The sequence below is a fragment of the Aythya marila genome (genome assembly GCF_965140915.1).
Source record: "Aythya marila genome assembly, chromosome: Z".
Taxonomy (NCBI): domain Eukaryota; kingdom Metazoa; phylum Chordata; class Aves; order Anseriformes; family Anatidae; genus Aythya; species Aythya marila.
This window is the reverse complement of record NC_139080.1, coordinates 13,098,040-13,123,661: the sequence shown is the minus strand read 5'-3', so window position 1 is coordinate 13,123,661 and position 25,622 is coordinate 13,098,040. Positions and strand designations below refer to the sequence as shown.

The 25,622-nt window shown below is 37.5% G+C and overlaps 1 protein-coding gene across 1 annotated transcript in view; it reads left to right on the top strand.

Moving 5' to 3' along the window:
• CPLANE1 (ciliogenesis and planar polarity effector complex subunit 1) overlaps window positions 1-25,622 on the top strand; it is a 58,409-nt gene that overhangs the window by 4,797 nt on the left and 27,990 nt on the right. Inside the window, exons 7-26 of the mRNA XM_082782811.1 lie at window positions 720-823; window positions 982-1,164; window positions 2,945-3,191; window positions 4,273-4,425; window positions 5,099-5,859; window positions 7,091-7,275; window positions 7,941-8,021; window positions 8,661-8,825; window positions 9,556-9,729; window positions 14,340-14,568; window positions 14,801-14,940; window positions 17,670-17,887; window positions 18,234-18,398; window positions 20,151-20,289; window positions 20,637-20,746; window positions 21,555-21,716; window positions 21,874-21,982; window positions 22,347-22,653; window positions 23,095-24,028; window positions 25,146-25,309. Coding sequence (XP_082638937.1) covers window positions 720-823; window positions 982-1,164; window positions 2,945-3,191; window positions 4,273-4,425; window positions 5,099-5,859; window positions 7,091-7,275; window positions 7,941-8,021; window positions 8,661-8,825; window positions 9,556-9,729; window positions 14,340-14,568; window positions 14,801-14,940; window positions 17,670-17,887; window positions 18,234-18,398; window positions 20,151-20,289; window positions 20,637-20,746; window positions 21,555-21,716; window positions 21,874-21,982; window positions 22,347-22,653; window positions 23,095-24,028; window positions 25,146-25,309 — 4,730 coding nt within the window. The remainder of the gene's footprint in view (window positions 1-719; window positions 824-981; window positions 1,165-2,944; window positions 3,192-4,272; window positions 4,426-5,098; window positions 5,860-7,090; window positions 7,276-7,940; window positions 8,022-8,660; window positions 8,826-9,555; window positions 9,730-14,339; window positions 14,569-14,800; window positions 14,941-17,669; window positions 17,888-18,233; window positions 18,399-20,150; window positions 20,290-20,636; window positions 20,747-21,554; window positions 21,717-21,873; window positions 21,983-22,346; window positions 22,654-23,094; window positions 24,029-25,145; window positions 25,310-25,622) is intronic.

Sequence of the window (25,622 nt, the reverse complement as noted above, 5' to 3'; positions counted from 1 at the left end):
TTTTAGAACTAATTTTCAGCTTATGTAGGAGCAAGTTCATATTACTACATGTGATTATATTCATATTGGTATCTATAGCTAAGAAATTCTGCCACAACTTTTTGAATGCTGTTATTCAGCTGAGAAACCCATGTCATCTCTTCTCTTATCTCTGATCTCAAAGAAATACAATAATAAAGAAATTAAAGTAAGTTACTTCTTTGTGTCTGGAAAAATTCTGGATGATTCTATCTCAGGCTTCAGCCTAAGACATACAGGAGGTTATGACCTCACTTGATAACATTATTTCTTCTAATAAATCAGAGACCAAATCCTAATGCAGTTTTTAGTGTTGGTGTTAATGGGGAAATTAACCAGTTTATTTAGTGTACAAGGATGGAGTGATACTGTCCTTCAAAGCTCCAGTTATTCACCAACATGACTGGAGAAGAGTAATTTTACTTTAAGGGTTTTAGAAAAAAATATTAAAGGAATATCTAAATATATATTTGGTATATAATAATCTTTAACTATTTTTCAAATATAGAAATGGGCATACAAACTAATAAATACTCTTAACTTGTAATAAATATTGAAATGCAACGTCACTTTCATATGGAGTAGTGTTTCCAGGACATCAGATATAATGCATAACACACTAGTAGAACTTACTTTTACAATATTGACGTTTTGATACAAACATTAACAGTTTATTTACATGCGCTTTTTTTTCGTTCTAGGCAACTCAGATTTTGTTTTTAAACACCCTGAATTTTGTGACTGTTTCGGGTAGCCTTAAAGGTTGTAGTAGCAAGAGTAGCACCGTCCCATCCAAGTTTATTAGGTCAGTAATCGATGTTTCTGCTGTTGTATTTTTAGTTTTTGCTATTTAGCTAATAGCTAATCATTGCTATTATTTTTATTATTATTTTTGTTTGAATAAAATTAACCTAATGTTTGATACAGAGATCTGACAGAAAATACCTTTCCTTCCCAATATAGATCTTACTGGGTCGGTGACATGAGCTGGACTCCTGATAGCCTTTTCTTAGCTTGCATGTTAAAACGTGGGTCTTTGGTTTTATTGACTTGTATGGGTGAATTGCTGACCCTGATTACTTCTGGCTGCTCTGTAGAATTTGGACCAGCAGAATTTATTCCGTTTCATCCACTAATAACATACAGGTAAAAGGGCTTGAAAATGTTTATACATCCTTGTCTTATGATTATATCTTATTTTCAAACATACTTTTTTTACGGATTTAAACTTCATCTTTCAGGTTCAGTCTTTTGATTTTCATGTGTCTTTTCAATGTTTCTCATCCATAGTTGTATTTCTTGTAATGGGTTTGTTATAACAAAAATTGGTATTGTGATAGCGTAAGTATACATTATTTGACTTGTTTTTGTTAGTGTTTGGTTTAGTAATTAAAACTAGCATGTTTTTATGATGCAGGAAAAAACTAAATTTACACAAAAAAATATACACTTGTTTTAATCCAGTCATATTTCTTTATTCTTTATTATAAATTCTTTATTTAATTTAACTTACAGAACATTATATCATGTTTCTGTTTCAGATATGGTAAATAACATATCTGTGTGGACAAAAACTAGTTAGATGTTCAATTTTTGGAGTACCCCCTGGTGTAAATTTTGAAATTCTGCTGCTGGGTGTATCAGGGAATAAATGGATCTCTGTTAATGCTTTGTAGCATAAATTGAAAGTTAAAAAAAGTAATACATTCTGAATACTTAGAAGAAACAAACCAGAATTGAAACATTACTATATTGAATGTGTGTGTTACATATATATATGTAACTACTACATATATATAGGATAAGATATATATACATATCTATCTATCTATATATACATACATACATACATATATATATATATATATACACACACACATACATACATATATATATATATGTATGTATTCATTGGAACAGGCTGCCCAGGGAAGTGGTGGAGTCACCATCCCTGGAAGTCTTCAAAAGACGTTTAGATGTAGAGCTTAGGGATATGGTTTAGTGGGGACTGTTAGCGTTAGGACAGAGGTTGGACTCGATGATCTTGAGGTCTCTTCCAACCTAGAAATTCTGTGATTCTGTGATACATAGATAGATATCCTGCTATTACTACTGAGTGACTGAAGCTGGATAGCACGTAAATGTAGTATGTCATCAAAACATTCAAAGCGTTATAATACCTTCCTACACTGTCTAGTTGAGAAATCAGATAGTAAAATGTGTTAAAATACATGAATTAAGGTTATTTATTAAATATCTGCATCTACTTTGTTTTCAAATAATCTATTCAAGCTTGGACTACTAAGATACAGAAAAACAACAGCAATTTTACCCAGTGTTTAAAGTGTTACTGGGTTAGCATTACAAGACATGCACAACAGTTTTCCAGAACTCCGTTAAGGATTCATTCTTTTTTTTTTTTTTTTTTTTTTTTTTTTTAAGAGAAGACTTTGTAAAACCTCTTTGGTTAGAGAAGACTTGTTTGTTAATTTTAAAATATTTGTGTTGAATGTCTGAACTAATTCAGAAATATTAAGATTCAGATCTTCAGGGATTTTTTGGTTTTCGTATGTGACTATCAGAAGTTGAACAGGATTGCATGTTCAAATGCTTGTCATAGACAGCAAGACCTAGGTAAGAGGGCGTGATGTAGAGATTTAAATTCAAACTGGGGAAAATACTGTTTTATTTTTCTAAAATTCATAAAATCAGAACTGCAGAAAAATAGTGGCATGTTGCAAGCGCAAACAGTGTTACCCAAAGTTTACTCATCTTGAGAAAATTTAGATACTTCCTTAAAATTCTGAATGGGGCTATTGGGATGGTAGTGGAAGTTATAAAAAACGTTCTTAAGTTATTTCTTCTCTATTCTATTCATGATTACCATATGTGATACTTGCGTCTTTTTTTTGGTTATGTCTTTTAGACAGCACCACTCATGTCAAGACTCTAGTCAGACTCTTGGTTCTTCAGCCTCTGAAAGTGACCTCATGAGACAGAGATTCTCTGTTGCTTCACACTCAAGATTGCCCTACCTCATAGTCTCTGATGGATACATGATAACAGTGCTAAGATTTCCTAACAGTCTTACACCAGCAGGATTTTTAAGATCCCTTTTGCTTGATTCAACCCAACGGCTGGAAAATGTCCGAAGGAATCTAGTGAACTCCAAGGTAGGGTTATGGATTTTTGTGTGCTTTAAGTAAAATGAAACTTCATACATATAAAAATGCAGCTTTTCAAACAGAGTGCCTAAATTTATTGTGAAATTAGTGTAAATTCTTTTGAAGTAGGAAGCAGTTTCGAGGATGGCATTGAACTGAAAAACACCGAATTTATAGTTTTATTCAAAACTTTATTCCTGTGAAGACTAGGTAGCATTTCAGTAAAATGTAGTAAAGGACATGGACATAGCCTGAACTGTTACTGTGTATTCTTTCTTAATCTGTGATAGAATAGGGTGGATTTCTCTATAGAGTTGCTTCAGAGCATCGACTGGTATTGTACCACTCTGACCAACTCATCCTCTCAGAATGATGCAGAAATTATTATGTAAATCTGCTATGTCTCTAGGTAGGTGTTGTTCTAGAGTAGTCAGCAGCAGTCCCAATGATGTTGTCTATATTTATATTAGGGCCTTAACTGATGTTGTTGGCTAAGGCTTGTTAAAAGTTCTTGGGTTTATTTTTGTATCACTTCTCAGTAGAGCTAAGTCCAGGAAAATGGACTTTGAAGGAAAAGGTTTTGCAAGTGTTACCAACCACCTAGCTTCCTAATAGGATAGGTATTGAGAATTCTTGTGTTTGCCGTTGGTATACCACTTGTCTTCAAATGGCTATCGGTTTGTTTTTAATTTTTTTTGAGAAATGGAATATTCTGGTATTTATGTATAAACCAGGAGAGTGGGCAGGAATTTGAGGCAACGTTGAAAGATATGTTGCTGTTAAGAATGCAAGAAGGGCCTAATTAATAATAAACATGTAGGATCATTTGAGGGATCAAGAAAGCAGATTCCTTCAGCATGAAAAAATAGAGTTGTCAAATACTGAGAAAATTCAGAGTTCCAAAGCATGGCCAAATCATGGTTTGTTTCTATGTGAATGTATACCTGTTAACCTGTTCTTCCTTTCTGTTTGGGACTTTAAAACTGAAGCTTTTTACCTAAGAGACCAATTTCCTTGTTATATTTACCAAGTATCTGGTTTGATCTTCCTTGACACAAATAATGATTTGTATTTTTATTGTCCATTTTAGTCTAAAGGGAGACATCTGCATATGCGATCACTGTTGTCGTTAAAAGCTAGTCTTTTAAAACACACTCAAAATCATAACTCCATCAATCCCAACATTCCAAAATTTCTGGAGGAGGACACAACGGAAATGAGTGAGAAAACTGTGGACTTACTGGTACTTAATAGCATTTTTCCACTTATAATTGTACAAATTATTTACTTTTAAGATATTCTAGATTAAAAGGTGTTGCTTCACTATATTAAAAGGTGTATAGCTTCACTATATTAAAAAAAATAATATCATGCTATAAGGTATATTAATGGAAAGTATATTATTATCCTAAGAATGTAAGTTATTTATCCTCAATTTTAGAGGATTCAAAAAATCTGTATATCTCTTTTGGAAGAATGGCACTGTAACTTTGATCACAGAACAATCTCCCAATTCCATTTCACACCTTTGCTTTTTTGTTCTTTGTAGTTTTGGGTCTTATGTTGAGTAGCTTCTATATTTTACAAATATCTGGCAAACACTCTTCCTCAAACTCTTGGTTTAATAAAGAACGGGTGTTTATTTCTTGATTTAGACACTCTTGCAGTCCCTACAGCAGAAGTGATTTTTTTTGTTGTTAGGTAATAAAATTTCTATCTGCACAAATATTCTGGATAACTGTATTTAATTTGAGCTCTAGGTGAAACTGATAATGAATTAAACATTATTATCAATTAGAGTTAGTTAAGAATAAAAGTTCCATTTGTGAAACTCATTAAATGGTGGGTCGCAGACTGAGCTCTGGCAATAGGCTTGAATTAAACTGTTGTCTTTTATTTTTCCTTTCCTGGTTTAGGATTATGAAGAAGAATCAGATGATGAAAAACATTTTCATAATAGCTCTTCCAGCTGCATTAGCCACAGAATCCCCTCAGTTGTTGGTAAAGCTGATCAAGGCCACTTAGAATTTGCATCAATGTTTGATACTATTCATGCAAAAGACAATGCTGAAGAGAAGGATAACATATCACTAGAACTGCATTCCATACAGAAAAATCTCCTTGCTGCTTGGCAAATAGGGGTTTTAAAAAATATGCAAGAGAAGGATACTTTTCTGAATTATACAGTAAGCTGCATTACCCATTTTTTCAACATTCTTCAGTTTGTGAAGTGTTCTCTGCTAAATCAGGATGCACTTTTATGCAAGTCCGTGAAGAATACTCACTGGATTCATTATGTTTTAAAATATTTTCAACAGTACTTAACCGTCTTGCACTGGCATTCAAGAGGCAGTCTTACTGGTCATGTGGCAAAGCTGGCACTGCAAACTTTAAAGCTGATGCTTGTTCAGCAACAAGATCTGTTGTTCTCCAGAAACCTTTTTGCATGCTTCTGTCTTTTGAAGATGGTTTCTCACACTCTAAGTAGCATATGCATACCACAGTATGAGAATTTTCTTGCATCTCCTGGTGGTCGTAGTCCTGTGGAGCTTGACTCACTTGTTGTGCCTATTTTCCTACTTCTTGATGACAGTGTGACTCAGAAATTCAGCTCACTGAAATCTCTGCTTAGAGAGCCTCCTCGAGCAGTAAACTATGATGAAAAAACAGAAAAAAGGTATGAATGAGTTTTGCCTGGAAGAAGTGTTGTAATAACTATTTTTCAAATATACAGTAATTGCAACATCCTTTTGTTTTTTTTATAGCTCACTCCATGGAAAAGCATGGTAATCTATTAAAGCATGCAGATGGGGTCTCAAACCTAAGTTGAATACAGTTCAGTTACACTAACTTAACTTTCAGTTGGTTCAGAGATAAATGATGGGGTAACAGCTTGCACCAGATTTTACAATTTATGTTGTTTTTACTGCATTATGTCCATTCCTTCCCCTTCCAAGCAGAAGTTCTGAATTCCATGGAGCCAAAAGGTGGCTCATATGCAGTATATCTATGACATGGGTTTAGTCAGCAAACTTTGCATGTGATTATGTATATATATATATATATATGGTGGCCTGGAGCAAGAAGCAAAACTGCAGTATGTGGAAACATTGAACTATCAGCAAGCACTTCCTCTTTGAAGTTTTACACATAGTCTTGAAAGAAACTTTCCTCTTAATACAGTGGAATATATTTCTTCAATAAGCTGAAAATATAACGTTAGGTTCATTGTAAATTTGATAGGCAATTGTCTCTTACATGATGATGCACATTCTGGGTTAGTTGTACTCCAGGTATTGAGCGGTACATTTATTAATATGACTGGCTCTGCACTTAGTAGTATTGGAAGCAGAAGTGCTAGAGAACAAGATGCAGATGTATTACAGTTTTGTGTAAGCTTTCTCAGGTCTGTGCCAATGTCTATTTGGTTGTTATTGGCAAGTTGATTACCTGTCTAAGCTGAGTACTACTTAATAGTACCATGCTAGGCTGCAGGGACTTGTTAGCCCTGGGTTCATTCTCTGCAGTCAGCTTTCCCCTGACTTCATTTTTCTGTTATGCTTACTTACATCATATATTTCATCAGTCTTCTTTACAGAGTCACCGATAATCTGCGTTGAGATTTATCTGGGTTGTTTCATTTCCCTGTTGTTTGGATAGCCAGGGATTCACTTTGAAGACAGTGTTTAGGTACTTGAAGGATCCTAATTCTTCTGAATTTTCATAAACAGCAATGTGTATTGATCAAAAAGCAAAACCCAGGGCAAAAAGTGTTTATTTTTCCTGTTGTTGTGGTGAGGAAAATAGTTATTAACATAAGCATAATTTTGCTTTTAAATTCATAATGCAAAACAGGAAAAAAAAAATGAACTGTTTTGTCTTTTCATATTTTACTTCTTGAACTACAGATTGGTTGTACTATGGCGACTATTGTACAAGAAAGTGGTTTGGTATCAGATGCAGCTGAGCAGAAAAGCATACAAGAATGCAGAAGAGGAGTCTGTTGTCTCATTGCTCTTAAGTCATATACAAGCAACTCTCCAGTCTTCAGGAGTGGCCTTAGAACAACATTTGAAGATTAATTCTGTAGCTGGTTAGTACTTCGTAAAGAACTAAGACTGTTAGGTAGTTGCACAGTTAACTGAACACTAGAAAACTAGGTCCAACTTAATGAGAGTCAGTAACTGTCCACCAAATTAAACAGTAAGTTAGCATTGGGCTTCTTTTAAAATTTGGTTAGAACTCTTCCAAATACTTCATGTCTACACTTGTACATACTATACTTGTATTATCCTATAGAGCTTGTTGAGCTAAATAAAAAAAAATCTATTAATTTTGCTTTGAATCAGGAGTTAAAGAATATGAAGGAAAGACCCGAATCCTGCTCTGTTTTATTTCTTCTGAGGTAGATTGGCATCGCAATGCTTGTCTTGACTGGATTTCTATTTAGAAATCATGCTTAGTCTGTGTGAACACTGTGGGCATGGACACGTCATGTACATAAATGCAGTCAGCCTCAACCAAACATCATTAATGTAACATAATGGACTTAATCTAGCATATTTATTTTGCGAAAAATATATTGCTGTAGCTTAATTTCCTACAGTTGTGTCTGGTGCTCTATCTTCCACACTGTGTGTGCATGTTTTGTTTTGTTTGTTTTGTAAATCATACTGCAGTAAATGTGTGTTTGCACATGTAAAACTGTAACTATGTAGAGCTTTAAATGTATTGATATGTGATTTTTTTTTTTTAAAGGTGAGGAGAACTTCCTTTTGGGCTCATACAGAGAATCTGTGGATGTTTGGAAAAGATCTCTTTGTGAAATCAAGGCAAAGGGTAAGGGATAAAATATTTTCTTGATGGGAAAAGGGGAGAGTGTGTGTAATTACTTTGTGTAGTTATTTGTGATTCTCTGTTGCGTTGTCAAAAAAAGAGGCAAGAAAGATAAAGGATGCATGTTTAAAGTTGATCTGGAGATTGAATAGACACCAGCCAGAACTTACGTTTGATTGTTCCTTGAGAAAAGCCCATACATTTCTACATTGATATCAGAGTTTTCTTCTGACTGTAAAGTACTTGGTAAAGGAAGGATACATTGTGCAGAAAGAATTCAGGTTACTGGAAGACTAGTGGATCTCAAAGCAATTTCTTTGTACTTTAGGCATCTCTTCTGTAAAGGCTAGACTACCTTGAGCTGTCCTGTTTGTCTGTCTTAAGTTATATTTAGAAAACTGCCATATCTCTTTACGTGAAGCCATTATGGATTACAGTTAACCCAGCAGTAACTCAGAGGTTGACAGAGGATTGTATATCCTAAAACAGCTGCTCCTGATTCCCTCTGCTCAGCTTCTCAGAGTAGGTATTTGTGTAGATATCTTTCTGGAGTAGGAGGAACTTACACTTTCAAACTTGCTCTGTCTGTTTTCTGTGGTTATTGTTTCCTTGTCTAATGACTTTCTTCCTCTTTTAATGCAGGTGGTAAAAGAGCGTGTTTTCTTCAGACTAGATACTACCTTGCTATACTGTTCTGCCATCTGTATCACTATAACTTGTGTGAGGCTCAGGGACTCTGTGATCATCTAGTACAAGAGATTCTGAGGCGATCACAGGTCTCAATGAAGCAGATGGAAAAATTTTCTGGTATGTCTGAATTGTGTAAAACTGAATGTGTATCTTGATACTGTTTGAGTAACCTAGTATCTGATATATATGCCATCACACACACACTTAACATCATGCTTTTTTCTTTACACTGGACTGAAGCTGATGTCAGACCGATCTCTGTTTTAAGTGACCTCAGAGATATTTTTCTGATTCTCAGATGTCCTTTCATCTTTATGTGTTGGAGTAAGCATTCAGGCAGCTTTCACTGTAAAATTTTTAATGAAAACTTGGCCTGTATAAATATCCCTAGATTCAAATCAGTTTAAGGAAAGTCCTTGGATAGAAAAAGTAACGGGGAAATTATGTGATTTCATTCTGTATTGATCTAACACACTTTTATGATACAATATATTGAAGTACTTGGTTTAAGATTGGTGAATGGTTGATGGGAATTTTTTGAAAAGTTCTATGTTCTTTTTCTCCAAAGTCATAATGGCATCTGAATTTCCAAATGTAAACAGTTTTTTGACGGGTCTAAATTTAGATATTAGAGATCCATTTCTCATCATTAGAAACCTAATATAAAAGTCTCTTAATATAACTTGTAATTAGTGAAGAATATTTAGCTATGTCCTAAAAAATAGTCAATAAACTTAATATCGTATTTTTAGTATTAAATATATACCGTATAAGTTGATTAAGCAATTTTAGTGTTCAAATATAAAATAATTTTCCTCGAATGTTCTAATTTGACATCTCTTTTTAGATAGCAAGTATTCTCAGCATGAACTGTGGATGATAACCGATGTTCATACTGAAACTGCTATGGCTGTGATTCGATCCATGGCACGATTCATGGCTGCTTATTTCACAGATCGGCCGCTCTATATCTTTCCACCCCACAACGTTGACGTCTTACACCCACTCCACATTGAACCAGGTATTTTTCTTAAAAGCAGTTTAATTTTCTGTATTTAGCTCTTATCATTTTTTCATGTTTATGTCAATGTTGTCTATTGTGCTTCAACTTGGTGGTTGATGGTTTCAACATTCTTAGTTGTAAAGATAAAATTATTTTTCCAGATATTTTTTGTCAAGGAGAGTGTGTGTCTCTGTGTGAGATTAATTTTTCATTTCTTGATTATTGATAATATTTTGCTATTTAATGTTAATAGTTTGTGGGCAACTGATTTATGTAAACCATAGGTTTTTGTTTGTCTTTTTATATTTTTTTCCTATGCTTTGAAGCTAATAATCAAAGTGTGGTACTAGATTAGGCAAAAGGATGACGGGATGAGTTGTCTTTTTTCTCACGCAAATTAAGCAACATTAGAATTTCATGGTTCTTAATACTACTGTGTCGTGGTTCCGCTTGAGTGGGCAGCCGAGCTCCACCACAGCCGCTCTCTCACTCCCCCTCCTCAAAGAGGAATGGGGAGAAAATATGTAAAAAGGGCTCAAGGGTTGAGATAAGGACGAGAAAATCACTCAGTAATTATTGTAATGGGCAGAACAGACTTGGCATAAGGAGATAGTAAGATTTATTGCTCATTACTAACAAGCGAGAGAAGTGAGAAACAAAGGAAAGAAACCAAAAGCACCTCCCCCCCCCATCCACCCTCTTCCACCTCCTCCCCCCGAGCGGCGCAGGGGAACGGGGGAATGGGGGTTATGGTCAGTCTACAGCACTTCTTCTCTGCCGCTCCTTCTCGGTCACTCTCGTCCCCTGTGCTGTGGGGTCCCACCCACGGGATGCAGTCCTTGATGAACTGATCCGGCGTGGGCTTCCCACAGGCAGCAGCTCTTCCAGAACTGCTCCAGATATGGGTCCGTACCACGGGGTCCATCCCTCAGGAGAAAACTGCTCCAACCTGGCTTCCCTATGGGCAGCAGCTCCTGCCAGGTCACCTGCTCCTGCCTGCGTGGGCTCCTCTCCACGGGCTACAGGTCCAGCCCGGAATCTGCTCTGGCAGGGGTCTTCCACAGGCGGCAGCCTCCGTCGGTGCAGGGCCACCTGCTCCACCGTGGTCTCCTCCATGGGCTACAGCGTGGAACCCTGCTCCACCGTGGTACTCCATGGGCTGCAGGGGGACATCCTGCTTCACCATGGGCCTCACCACAGGCCGCAGGGGACTTCTGCTCCGGCGCCTGGAGCACCTCTCCCCCTCCTTCTACACTGACCTTGGTGCCTGCAAGGCCATTACTCACTGCTCTCTCCCTCCCAGCTGCTGTGTGTCGCAGCGTTTTTTTCCCTGTCTTAAATATGCTCTCACAGAGGTGCAAAACAACATCGCTTATTGGCTCAGCTGTGGAAAACAATGGGGCCCTTCCCAAACATGGGGCAGCTTCTAGATCTTTCTCACAGAAACCACCCCTATGGCCCCCTGCTACCAAAACCTTGCCACATAAACCCACTACATACTGTTATCTAGACCTATTGCTCTGACTGACTTTGATACTCACAAAAATGGGAGAAAAGCAGCACTTAAAATACTCAAATTGGATCTGCCAAAAAAAAAAAAAACCAACACCATTTTTTTGCTTATTCAGCAATGTCTTGGAAGTCAGAATGCTTCAGACACCAGGACAAGTTGCAATGCCAAGCTAGGATGTCACTGAACCCAAATAGTAGTTGTTAGTTTAAGTCCTGCTTTCAGTGTTTTTCTGAGAATGAGTATTCATCAAAGTTAGTGGCTTTTTTTTTTTTTTTTTTTTTTTTTTTTACTGCAAAAGATTCTGTTTGGAGAGTTGGGTTGTTAGGAAACTTTTCATAGGATCACAGAATGTTTGAGGTTGGAGAATATCTGTGAAGGTCATCCTGTCCAATCCCTCTGCTCATGCAGGACCACCTAGAGCTGTTTGCTCAGGAGCATGTCCAGATGGCTTTTGAAGATCTCCAAGGAGGGAGAGATCACAGAATCATCTAGGTTGGAAGAGACCTCCAAGAACACCCAGTCCAACCTCCAACCTAACACTAACCAGTCCCCCACTAAACCATATCCCTAAGCTCTACATCTAAACGTCTTTTGAAGACTTCCAGGGATGGTGACTCCACCACTTCCCTGGGCAGCCTGTTCCAGTGTCTAACAACCCTTTCAGTAAAGAAGTTCTTCCTAACATCTAAGCTAAAACTCCCCTGGCTCAACTTAAACCCATTCCCCCTCGTCCTGTCACCAGGCACGTGGGAGAACAGGCCAACCCCCACCTCGCTACAGCCTCCCTTGAGGTACCCATAGAGAGCGATAAGGTCGCCCCTGAGCCTCCTCTTCTCCAGGCTGAACAAGCCCAGCTCCCTCAGCCGCTCCTCGTAGGACTTGTTCTCCAGGCCCCTCACCAGCTTCGTCGCCCTTCTCTGCACCCGCTCAAGCACCTCGATGTCCTTCTTGTAGCATGGGGCTCAAAACTGAACACAGTACTCGAGGTGCAGCCTCACCAGAGCTGAGTACTGCTCTGAGCAACCTGTGCCAGTGCTCTGTCACATTTGCAGTTAAAAGGTGTTTCTTGATATTCACATGGAACCTCTTGTGTTCCAGTTTTTACCACTTGTCTCTCGTCCAATCACTGGGCACCAGTGAGTGTTCTTTGCCCCCTTCTTTCTCGTATTTATATACGCAGATACGTTCTGAGCCTGAGCGTACTCTTCACAGAGTCAGAGAATGGCTGAGGTTGGAAGGGACTCTGAAGATCATCCAGTCCAACCCCCCTGCTGAGCAGGGTCACCTAGAGCACATTGTGCAGGATGGCATCCAGGCAGGTTTTGAGTATCTCCAGAGGAGACTCCATGATCTCTTTGGACAACCTGTTCCAGTGCTCTGTCACCCTCACAGCAAAGAAGTGCCCTCTCATATTCAGCCGAACCTTCCTGTGCTTCATTTTGTGCCCGTTGCCTCTTGTCCTGTTGCTGGGCACAACTGAAAAGAGACCAGCTCCATCCTCTCAGCGCCCTCCCCTCAGATACTTATACACATTGATAAGGTCTCCCTTCCGTCTTCTCTTTTGCAGGCTAAGCAGGCCCAGCTCTCTCAGCCTGTCCACGTACGACTGGTGCTCCAGTCCTCTCATCATCTTCATAGCCCTTGCCTGGACTCATTCCAGTACTTCTATGTCCTTCTTGTACTGGGGAGCCCAGAACTGGACACAGTACTCCAGGTATGGCCTCACCAGGGCTGAGTAGAGGGGGAGGATCACTTCCCTTGAGCTGCTGGCAACACTTCAGCCCAGGATACCATTGGCTTTCTTGGCCACAAGGGCACACTGCTGGCTCATGGTCAGCCTGCAGTCCACCAGGATTCCCAGGTCTCTCTCTGCAGAGCTGCTCTCCAGCAGGTCAGCCTCCAGCCTGTACTGGTGCCCTGTACCCCGTACTTACCTGTGTTGAACTTCATGCGTTCCTCTCAGCCCATCTCTCCAGGCTGTCGAAGTCCCTCTGAATGGCAGCACAGCCCTCTGGAGTGTCAGCCACTCTTTCCATTATTTACCTATGTAATGTTACTGCCTCAACAGAAAACAGGTGGAAGAAGCAACGTATTCCTTAGAGTTAATGTTGATTGGCATCTTACTGGAAAACAAGTTTAATCCTCAGGAAACAAAATGGTTTTAAACTTGTTTTTATTTTTTTTCTCAGTAAACTCTTAAAATAATTTGCTGTTTTTTCCTTAAAATTAATTGTATTTTTTTATCCTCAACAGTAAGAAGCATAGTGAGTAGGACATTGAGGCCTTGGAGTGTGTCTAGAGAAGGGCTACGAAGCTGGTGAAGGGCCTGGAACACAAGTCCTGTGAGGAGCAGCTAAGGGAATGGGGTTGTTTAGTCAGGAGAAGAGGAGGCTCAGGGGAGACCTTATTGCTCTCTACAGCTGTCTGAAAGGAAGTTGTGGGGAGCTGGGGGTCGGCCTCTTCTCACAGATAACTAGTGATTGGACTAGAGGGAATGGCCTTGAGTAGTGCTAGGGGAGGTTCAGGTTGGAAATGAGGAGTCATTTTTTCTCAGAAGGAGCAGTTAGGCGTTGGAACAGCTTGCCCATGGAGGTGGTGGAGTCACCGTCCCTGGGGGTGTTTAAGGAAAGGTTGGACGTGGAGCTTAAGGACATGTTTTAGTGGGTGATATTGGTAGTAGGGTGATGGTCGGACCGGATGATCTTGAAGGTCCCTTCCAACCTTTATAATTCTTATGCACAATATGGGTATGGTAGGAAAACTCTCAGGATTTACATCTAGCTCAGATATGCCCTCTGGACACATATGTAGCATGCTCACAAATGTACCATCAATGTGATTAAATCTTTAAAGTTAGAATAACCCACTAATTTTGCATATGGCTTCATATCCAACATTGCTAAGCAGGAAAATAACTTGTTCTGACCTCAGTAATATTTAACAGCAGAAGCTGTGTCCGTCTGCTGCAAATAAACCCTGAAGTATGTCTCTAAAATCATAAATAGTAATTGTACGCTGAAATGAATCCAAAACCAATGTGAACATATGAATTCTATATTATTCATTTTACAGCATGCAGATCCATTTAAACTCTACATGTATGTTTGTGTCTCAGATATATCCTCCCGTATTATTCCACTGCAACACTGTCTGGTTGCCAGAGCTGTGAGGGACCAGAACCTTTCATCCGTGTGGACAGCTGAATATGCTCTTGACTTGCTCTTTGTTGGTGGACTCATTCCAGAGGCTGTGTGGTTGACACACAGATTGGGCAACTGGAAACTGTCTGTTTCAATTGGTGTTGCCTACCTTCTGTATTGTCAGAACTCTAATGAATTTTCAAGGTAAATCTGAGTTTCAAATTAATACATTGTGTTTTGTTACTGAACAGTATTTGCATGGACTTAACAACATACCCTTTGTCTCAAAAATAAAAATATGTATTCTCAGATTCCTTGCAGCTGTAACATCTAACATGTTACAATTAGCTACTTTGTGTTAGATATTCATTTAACAGAGTTTCATTAGATTATATACAGCTTTTGTTGTTAATGAAGTTGTTTGGTATACTTGCAGACTGAAAAACACCGAGCATCATCTGCCATTAAGCATATCACCAGTGCAGACTTTTAAGGAAAAGTTACAGTCTTTGTTAGGACAACCAGTAACTTCTGAAACATCAACTGAAGGAGATTTGAAATACAAGCAGTTTACAGGTACATAAAATTATGAATGTGATTTTTTTTGATGTTACATCTGTTATGCTCTCTTAAAAAGAAAAAAATTACCTCATCTTCACTGTGTGCATTACTGTTAAGGCATAAAAATATTTTAATTCTGTAGGGGTTTTGGTTTTTATCATTCTAAAAATGGACCCTATGATCTCTTGACTCTAGTTTGAGGAAAACACAACAGTTTCATTCATGGTTTGCATGCAAAAGACTTTTTATACACCATCCTTTGTTATCTTTGTAAGGTCATATATTAGATCCTTCTTCATATATGCTAGCCAATACCTTATCTGACTATATTTTAGCTTAATTTCAGGTTCAAAGAAAACTAATGCCTTATTAAAACTAAGTACTGTGAAACAAGTGTAAATACATTAATAGTGTGGAAAGTATCGTCATACTTTAAAAAACCATCTTGATCTATGTTTACTGTTTATGTATGTCAAGGGAGGAGGGGGGAATAAAGCATATCACATGACATTGGTGAGGCTTCCACAGCTCCATCAGGTCCAGAGCTAGCAAGAATGAGGGTTTGTGTCTATGAGACACATACACAAACACATTTACAACACTTGTCTGTGGTTTGCCACACTTATAACCACATACAGCCATGCTTAACACTCGTGAATGGCACCATCAACCACAGCCTGCTTCCCTCTCTTGCTATTCAGGAAGAAGGTCCATGCATATGCAAGTGTATGCACAATGTAGGTGCCTCTGTTAGCTACTGTCTGCTATCTGGATTTGGGATTGCTAGTCTCCCAAGTTGCTGGCATCTGCATAGATGAGTTCCCAAAACCTCATCTTCACTTTGGTTTCTGGTACAGACCCATTCATTCACACACAGTGTTGTCCACCTGCATGCAGTCTGCGTGCCCTGGTAGCTGGCCTTGGACTTGCAGTCCATCCAGAGCTAGCTGATGTGAGGTGTGAACTGGTGTGAAGTGTTCCTGCCTAGGGCAGTGGTTGGGAATTAGATGATCTTTAAGGTCCTTTCCAACCCAAACCACTCTCTTTATATGATCCCTACAGTAACCATCTCTTCCTTCGGTATCACCAGTATGGACACACATATGTGCGCTGGCACACATACAGCCTCTGTAGCAGTTGGTCAGGACTTCCTTGGTCCCTCCAGTATCCAAATACCCTTTTCTTGTCCTTACTGACACAGTCAACCAACTCTCCCAGTTGACACACAGACCTAATGCTCTCTCCAGCAGTTGGCCAGGACTTCACTGGTCCCTCTAGTAACTGCCAGCTTTGCCCTCATCCTGTGGCTGCTAGCACTTGTTTTGACATACTTCCATCGCTGGAGGTGCTGGCATCTCAGATACAAGCTGTTTAGCCTGTAGTCCTACCCCATTTGCTGTCACTGGAACTCCCATACGCGGACACACAGAATAGTGCCCTTCACACGGGAAAATATTTATGCGTTGACAGGGTCCAACAGTGGTGAGGCTGGCACAACTCTATGCCGTGGCTTCATTTCCTTTCATAAAGGTCCTATAATGAGCCCTGTGAAATGCCAAGACATTCTTCCTCTGCATACTGCAGTGTGGCATATCCATCTTGACAATGACCCCTCTCCGTCCAAAGGGTACTTAAGAGAGCTACTCCCATTCACTCATCTTGATGGGTTTCACACCTGAACACTGGTGCTGATGGCTCTCCTAGGACAATCATAGGAAGAGCACAGATAATTTTTCCATTTCCCGGAGTGTGTAGCTTTTTATTAATTTTTATTATTTTTTTTTAATTCCTGTGACGGTCCTTTGAGTAGATTGGTCTCAGTATTATTCAGGGAACCTGAATTTAAAAACTTGTTTTTAATGAATGTACTGTTGTCTCTCTTCTCCTTTGTACAAATGCACATGAGCTTTTTATCACATAACCTAACTTAATGCTTTACTGCTAAAATTCTTCCACTTAGCTAGATCAACCTGTCTGTTACATTTTATAGAAAGTTTACTAGTGCAGTCTCTATTCTTTACTCTTTTCATATTTGTGTTTTTGGAAACCACATTTTAAATTCCTGTCAGCAGGTGGATGTTAGTTAATCTTTATGTGAGCACTATCCTAAACATTGTGCAGATTCTTCTTTTATACTTATTTCCAATAATTTTGTCTTAACGACACATACACATGTATATATAGTGATCCATAAGTGGGATAGGTAGTGGAGAGATTTGGCAGCATATGTTTCAGGACAAGCAGGAGGAATAGAAATGGAAGTAGAGAAGTATAGTATTATGCAAATTTCAGGAAGCAGGTAATGATGTATGTTGAAGTTCCTGCTACTTCTAGAAGATGTGAAGAAAATGGAGTAATATGTAAAATACATCAAACAAATATATTTCCTTGTCCTTGAATGTTATGCTTGCAGATAAGAGAATTGTTGTGGTCATTATTAATGAGATGGACCATTTATGCCTGCTTGATGAGAAAGATTTGCCAGAAGTTTATCCCAAGCAAATGCATACCTGAATATTTCTGATCTCTAGAAAGGCAGTAGCTTCCCCTTTAATGTGGAAAAACTAAAAGTAGCAATTGAGTCCTATTTTCAAATGCAGAAAATCTTATCTTATGCAAGTAGTTGAGATCTATGCATTGTAACAGGTGAATGAGAATCCTGAGAACAGAGCTACTTGATTTCAGAATGAAGGCCATGTGTTAAGTCAATTAATTTACTGATTTCTGTGTTTAATATTTTATAGATGCCATTGAAGAGGAAGATGCAAATGTTCTTTGTAGTTCAGTACAGGACCTACTGAAAGCTGCTGTTATGGCAGATGCTGATATTCTCTCAGAGATGTTAAAGCTTTTGATGGATTCTGCCAAGGATCTTAGCGGAAAATTATATGGTTTAGTTCCAGATGGCCTTTATCTTCCAGCACCACCATTATACTGTCCTCAGCCAGCTTCTCTCAGTGAAGTAAGTGTGCCCAATAGAAGTTTCTTTGGTCCTTGTTTGGATGTATTTATAAAATAATAATAGTATTCATGTATTTGTAAAATAATTATAATGTGTATTTTGATTCCTTTCAGCTTATCATTGTGTCTAATGTTTTTCTATGTCCATTAATTTCTTTAAGGAACTACATGGTGATAATAAAGTATGTGTGCCTCTCTGTGTTTTTTTCCATAAAGAAGTTGTGCTTCAAAGAGAAAGAGGGGATATTCTCTTAGGAGCAGAAAGGATGTTTCCTTATTTTCCTTTCTGATAGATGTTCTATCTAATCTGGGGCCTTGTTCTTGGCTTGGATTTTTTTATTTTTCAGGAAGACTGCAATGACATAATTTTAAAATCTGAGAGAGAAAGCCGTGAGAAAGTATCAGGAATTCTTCAGCGAATTATCTTGCTCTTCCAAGCTGCTCGTTGTTCCTGCCCTGCAGCACAGTGGTATATTTCACAACTGAAATGGGCAAGACAAATTATGCAAAAAGTAAGCATTTAACTTCTAGGGTTTTCCGCTGCAACTTGATTATCAGGAGTAAATATTACTGACAGGCTTGAAATTGCATTGTGGGAGCATTCCGTCTCATCTGGACTTTGCTGAGTCAAGTCTTTAACATATCTTCTCATAATTTTATGCTCTTGTGTTTAATTGTTTCAGAAAACTAGAATGTAAACTTCTAAGGTATCAACTTCATAGAGTTGTCTCCTTTCTGTACCTGCTTGGTAAAGAACAAGCACATTTCTTTCTGTATTGGAAAGAAACAAGCTAATTTTAATTGGGAATTGCAGCTGCTAAATGAAAGTAAATTCCAGATCACACTAGGATTGAATATGTACCAGAGAACACGATGTTCCCATTCAGGTAAAGTGGTGGTCTTAGTACACAGGGCTTATAAGATCTTGTTCAATATTTTGTTTGCACAGAACCAAACTTACAATATATTGACAAAGATGTCCCAGTAGTGACCTCTGAGGAACACCACTCATCATTAGTCTCCACTTGGATATTGAGCTGTTGGCTGCAGCCCTTTGAGTGTAGTCATGCAGGCACAGTTGTGAAATGCTTTACACAAGTCCAGGTAGATGGTGTCAGTTGCTCTTCCCCTATCCACCAATGCAGTAACCCCTTCATAGAAGGCCACTAGATTTGTCAGGCATAGTCTGTCATCATTGAAGCCCTGTTGGCTGTCACCAGTCACCTCCTTATTTTCCATGTGCCTTAGCAGAGTTTCCAGGAGGATCTGCTCTATGATCTTGCCATGCACAGAGGTGAGACTGACTGGCTTGTAGTTCCCTATGTTGTCTTTATTTCCCATTTTAAAAAAGGGGCCTATGTTTCCGCTCTTCCAGTCAGAGGGAACTTCACTGGATGGCCTCAAATGAACTTCACACATACGATGGATAGTGACTTAGCAACTTCATTTGCCTGTGCCTTCTGGACCTGCACGTGATCTCATCAGGTCCTATGGACAAGCGTACCTTCAGGTTCCTTAGGTGGTCTCAAACTCAGTCTGATTCTATATTGGGTGGTTTTTCACACTCACAGTCCTCACCTTTGTCTTCTGTAACTTTGGCAGTGTGGCTAGAGCACTTGCTGGTGAAGAATGAGGCAAAGGATTCATTGAATACCTCAGCCTTCTCCATATCTTGAGTAACCAGGTCTCCCATTTCCTTCTGGGAAAAAACTATGTTTTTCCTAGTCTTCCTTTTATCACTGACGAACCTATAGGAGTTTTCTTCCCTCAACCCTTCTGCACCTGCATCTGGCAGAGAAACAGATCAGGAAATTGTCTTTTGAATAAATACTGCCTTCTCACAGTTCATTGAATGGTTACACAGAGGTTTAATACTTAATGCGCAGGGAAATGGCCAGAAGTAGCAGCTGAAACAGGAGTTATACATTGTTGCTCCTGTATTTATTTCACCATACTCATGGATTACCATGCAAACAAAAATGTTTGATTTGCTGTAGCTCATACAGAACATGTTCTTTTAAATGAATTTTCAGAATACCGATTTGAAGAAAATGCTTAAGGAAGCTTAAGGAAATTTTACTGATCTTGACAGTATTCTGCTGATAACTGAGAGGCTATTCATCTAGCAATGGTGTATAAAAATTTTAACTGATTTTTATTTCAATTTTGATAAGCAAGAAAAAATGTTGGTACATATATACATTTCCTAATCATATCTAAATAATTAAGACCATTGTTTATTTACTTATTTTTGCTATCTATAGATTCGAATGAAAGGATCTCTTCCTTCAATGAATCCGTTCCCAGAGACTCTGCTTCATTACTGCAAATTCCATACTGTTTTCTGTAGCTCTACATCTTCTAGAGACCATCAACTTGATGATATTTCCTGTAAAATTTTAGGTCTGTATGCAATAATATAGAGTAATTTAGAGCTGAAAAAAGAGCACAAGAGATGATCCATGGGTGTAAAGAAACTCTAATCAGCATGATTTATTCTGCAGTGTTTGCAGGAACACTTTTTTTTCCTAGCTTTTAATTATGTTAGTTATCAAATCTCTTATTCTAAAAGTTCCTGTGCTAGAATGTGTTATAGGTATGTGTTATAGGGGCACTACTGAAAACTGAAAAGAATGAATGACATTTTTATTGGATTACTGTTAAAATAAATAATTCATTTATTCTAGATGAAAATCTCAAGCTGTTCATTTATTTAGCCAGTCTCATCACATCACATGTTTATCTCACAGGTTGGTTCAGAGAGCTATGTGCACTGTGTTGGATGTTACATGTTCGTGAAAAATTATCTGAAAGCTGTAGACGGTACCAAACTGCAAGGGAAAATATTAACACGCATAAGGTAATTATATTACTAATATAGTAAAGAGACATTTTAAGTGTATAAAGCTGTAAGAAGAATGCTAAAGATCTGATGCATGTGTCTCTGAGGACTCCTATTTGCATAGTAGGACAAAATGATAAAATGTGCAGTAAGCACTTGATGCTGCGGAGTAGTGCTGTTTGTGACCTGCAGCTTCCTAAAGGTATTTCTGATGGGCTTTGATTCTGATCAATGTTTATTTAATGTACTATTTTTCTTTGCATGCAGCATGTTTTATGATGAAGGTTGGGCCTTGGTTTTCAAAAGAATAAAGAAAAAGATTTAAATTTTAATATGTTTTGTCTGTTACACCCTCATTAATTTATGTAAAAGGTTAAAGAAGAAAAAGAAATTCCTGACATTATAATATTTGTCTTATATACCATAACAATATAGATGTAGATTTTTGTTGTATCTAGTTTAGTAACTAAGCTGTCCTCAGCAAAGTTTGCTTTCTTTTTAAAATGTGTCCAAAATTCTCTTCACTAGAAAAATCAAGCTTCAAATAAACAGGATGACTCTTTTGATTTTTCGATGTGTCTTGCAGCAGTGACAAATGAAATAGAAACCACTGACAGATTCAAAATACCCCTCCCCCTTCCTTTCCTTTCCCCATTACAACTGTGACCTGCCTCCTACCATTGTATATTTCTTACTCTGAAAGCTGTTAGCTGTTTTTATTTCACATTAGCTGGGAAAGAATCATTGTAGTCTGCAATGTTTGAATAGCTTAGCTGAAATATATTGTTTATGTCAATTACTGTTGACATAGCAAGTGTTTTTTTAGGATCTAAAGAAGAACGAATATGGTACCTCCACAGTTGATCATTGTCTGAATGCCGCAGAATGGGCTTGTCGAATGCTTCCCTTCTGCAGGTTCATGAATGTTGAAGAAATAGTTCAAGATGTCATTTTGAGCCTACTTGGAGAACTGCCACCAGTCAAAAAGGTAAAAGAAATTAAAAATAGAACAAAAGCAATAGAGAGTATAACAAATGTTTTTTTCATGTAAATGCTACTAGTTAGCATTTTTGCTGATGTAACTTCTGTTTGAAATTACACATCACTTGTCTGTTAGGTACTGAAGGAGAAACTATATTTTGCAGGTGGCAGAAATTTTTGTGAAAGCATTTCCTAATCCTGAAGATGTAAGGGTTCCACTAAGAGATAAATATCATGGTCTCCAGCAGCGACTCAGACACTGTACTGTTAAAGGTAATGTCTATCCTTCTTCAGGAAATACTAAATGAGCTTTCTTTTTTACCCTGCTTAGTTAATAAGTTGTGACAATCCCTTCTTTCATACCTCCCACAAAATAGTTACTATAGTTTTTAGTTAGACAACTTTAAGAGGGTTTTGTGGCAAAGTCTGTATTTTATTTTTGATATGTCTATACCAAATACAGGATATCATGTCTTCCAAGTTGATGGTTTTCTTCTCTTTATAATATTTGCCATATGGATTTATAAATGGCTATAATAAATGATGATTTAAAGGTTGTTCATGTTGCAATTTGAGACAATAAGTCAAAACTGAGTAGTTTACATTTAAAATTTCTTGGTTTTCTTTCTTTGGGCAGGTTTTGAAAGTGAAGAAATTATGTCTGTTGTTATACAGGCTGCAGAAAAATCTAGAATGAAGGCTATGAGACGTGTAATAAGGAATATAGGCCCCATAGAAGTTAATATTTGGGAGCCAACAGAAGAGGGAGTTAATGAGGAGGTGGAACACTGTTATGACCGATTCTCATTAGGCACTAGTCTAAGCAGAAGCACACTTACTGATCTTGGCAGTCCTCAGTTATATAGTGATGCTGAAACAGCAGATACACTTTCTGATGCTTTGCTTACAGAAGAAATGAGAGCTCAAACACCTTCACCTCAAAGGTATGGATAAAATGGTAGTAGAAACCTTTCCATTAAGAAAAAAAAAACAGTTGTCTTACTGGGAAAATAATATTTTCACCAGATATGATAATTATCATTTTGAATAATATATCAAATGAGAAATTACAAATGTATCAAATCTTATAACTATCAATGTTATGTCAGGTACTAAGTAATACTGTTATTGAAATGTCAATTATTATTAGCCATGACCAGATTCAGATATGATACTTCTGAGTTACTGTCTCTGTAAGAACTATGGATTTAACCTCTGATTAATTTGCTGCCTTAAAATTGTATTAATGTAAGATTTTTTTTGTTAGCTATGCATTTTTAACAAAAGAGGAAGAAGAGGAAGTAATGTTGCATTTACTTATTTTTCCATTTAAATCTTCTTAGCACTGATTTTGATGTTAATTCTGTTTGTTTCTTGTCTGACAGGGATAATGAACATCAGGGACAAGGAGAAATAGGGAGCAAAAATAATACCTGCAAGACAAAAGGTCTTAACTGGAAAACAAAACATAAGGAAAAAGTACATGGAAAGGGCACACATAATCAGTGTAATTTACCTATAGTTGGTGCATGGGAGTTTGAACGTGATGATGATGAATATGTTATTTTCTTAGAGCTTTTTTTGAGTTATATTCTTGAGAGAGACCTCATAAAGGATAGTGACCTTGGAATTCCATTTCTTACTAGCTTTTCTGGACTTCTTCGAGAGCATGAATTAAACTCCCTCTTTTTCGATGTTCATACAACATTAAAACGTCGGCAAGTCAAAACTAGAAGCCAAAGTGTGTTTAGAGCAGGTTCTTGCTATGCTGTCACCCTGGCATCTTGCAATCCTGGAACAGCTTCTGTCCATAATATAAACAAAAAAGTTTTGAAAAATCCAACTTTTGTACAGTCTGTCGCACAGACAAGAGAACCTTGCGTGCATAACCTAATCAAAGGGCTTAAAGAAGGATTATTTGGTTTAAAACATAAATCAATTTACAGAGCTCAGGTTGACAATCAAGGAGTAACTGTTGCATCAGCAAGCCAGACCATCCCTAAGCATACTTTCTCTAGCTTACAAACTTCAGCAACTTCTAAATACATTTACAAAACTACTGATGTACTTGATACTGTACCAGGAGAAGAACTAGCTATAGAATTGTTGGGTAAATTTAACAATATTGCAAAACTGCTTGAGTGGTTTATCAGATGGTCTGATAAGAAGCTGCCCTGTGGTTCCAATAAACAAGATTCCACAGAGGAGAGTTTCCCAATGATACATGTGAAAACATCAGCAGCTGCCGTCCTTTCTTCTTTATGGCTGATCGAACAGTTGTATGTAGATGGCTCACAAGCAAGGAGTACAACATATAAGGTAAGACAGGAAATGGAATAACTGTCAATGTAAGGTGTAAATGATCGCAAACAAAATCTTACACTCCTTTTACATTATTGTTTGATTTTCAGTAAAACATAGAATGCTGATCAATAGCCTTTCCTTTAGGACTTGCTACAGAAAGAGAATTCTTTAGGAAGACTCTGGCTGGAAATGAAAGTACTCTTTGGAAGTCCTGTTTAAAATCAGTTATCTAGTTATCACAGTATTTGAGCAAATATTTAAAAGTTAAATCACTATGTCTAGTTTTCAACATTATCTTTGAAGAAAGCCAGAATTGGAGATAGAGTATTAGAAAAACAAGATAAATAATAGAGTTTCTAAGAGAAAATGTGAATGTGAGTTTATTTGTCTTCAGAGGACAGTACAAATGCAGTTTAACTGAAGCTAGCTGTGGATTGGTGAATAGTGAATTCTGAATTTCCAACTAGCACTGTTATTATAGAGTTAGAGAATGTGCATTAATACGTAATTGATTTGCCAGAACAACCAGATACAATGTTACTTTTTTTATACTATTTATTTCATACATTACATTCTTTAATTAAAGCTACATGAAAGTGGGGAGAGGGCTGTGGGGTTTCTTTGAGAAGGCTCTTCTCATACATTGAAAGACATTCTGCCTTGTGTTTAGTTTCTATTTTGTTTTCTTACAAGTACCATGTGTATTTTACTTATATCTTACTACCAAAATTTTGTGCGTGCTTCTGTCATACATAGTTATACTGCCTTACAGTGATAAGAATTTAAAGTAGGTTAGTATTACTGGTGCTAAAGCCAAAAATTATGTATCTTTATATAGTGTATATTTAATTGTCCCATAGCATCAGTAACAAAGGAATCATGAAACGTACATGTACGTTATTTTATGATTCCTTTAGATAGTTCAGAGGACCATTGCTTTACTTAATGCAAAAAGGGGCAAAGCTTGGGTTCTACAGGCAGCTGTAAATCAAGAATTTCTTAGCTATGTAATAGTGATAACAACATGAAGTTAAACAGAAATATGCTATATGACATACATTTTGGTGTGTTTGTTTAAAGTATCACTTATCTTTCTTTCCTAAAACTAGTGAATTTTTACTGTTTTCAATAGAGTCAAACTAGTCAATGTCTGGAAGAATTTGCATCTCTATCAGAAGCCCAGCCTAGTACAGAGAAGGAAAGTAGTGTGGATGAAGGCTCTTCTGTACTGGCTGATCCTCCACTTGATGTCCAGAATGTACAAGCTTATGATGACCTTTGTGAAACCAGTTTGGGGTAATTTTATTTTTAACCTAAGAATTCTAGTTGGATGTAATTCCCCAGCTAATCAACATATCAATATGAAAAGTTGTACTGTTATTACATGTTATATGTTTTTTAAATATTGAGCGTAAACTCAAATTTACATGAATATCATTTAATAGCTGCAGGTAGTCTATTATATTGCTAGAAGTTATTCCTAAAGTATTATCATTAATTATTATATATAATTAACGTATAACGTATTTTATGTGTGTGTAAGTTACAAATTCAACTGGAAACATTAAGGAGTTGTCTTCTATACTGCGATATGTTATCAATTTTGTAA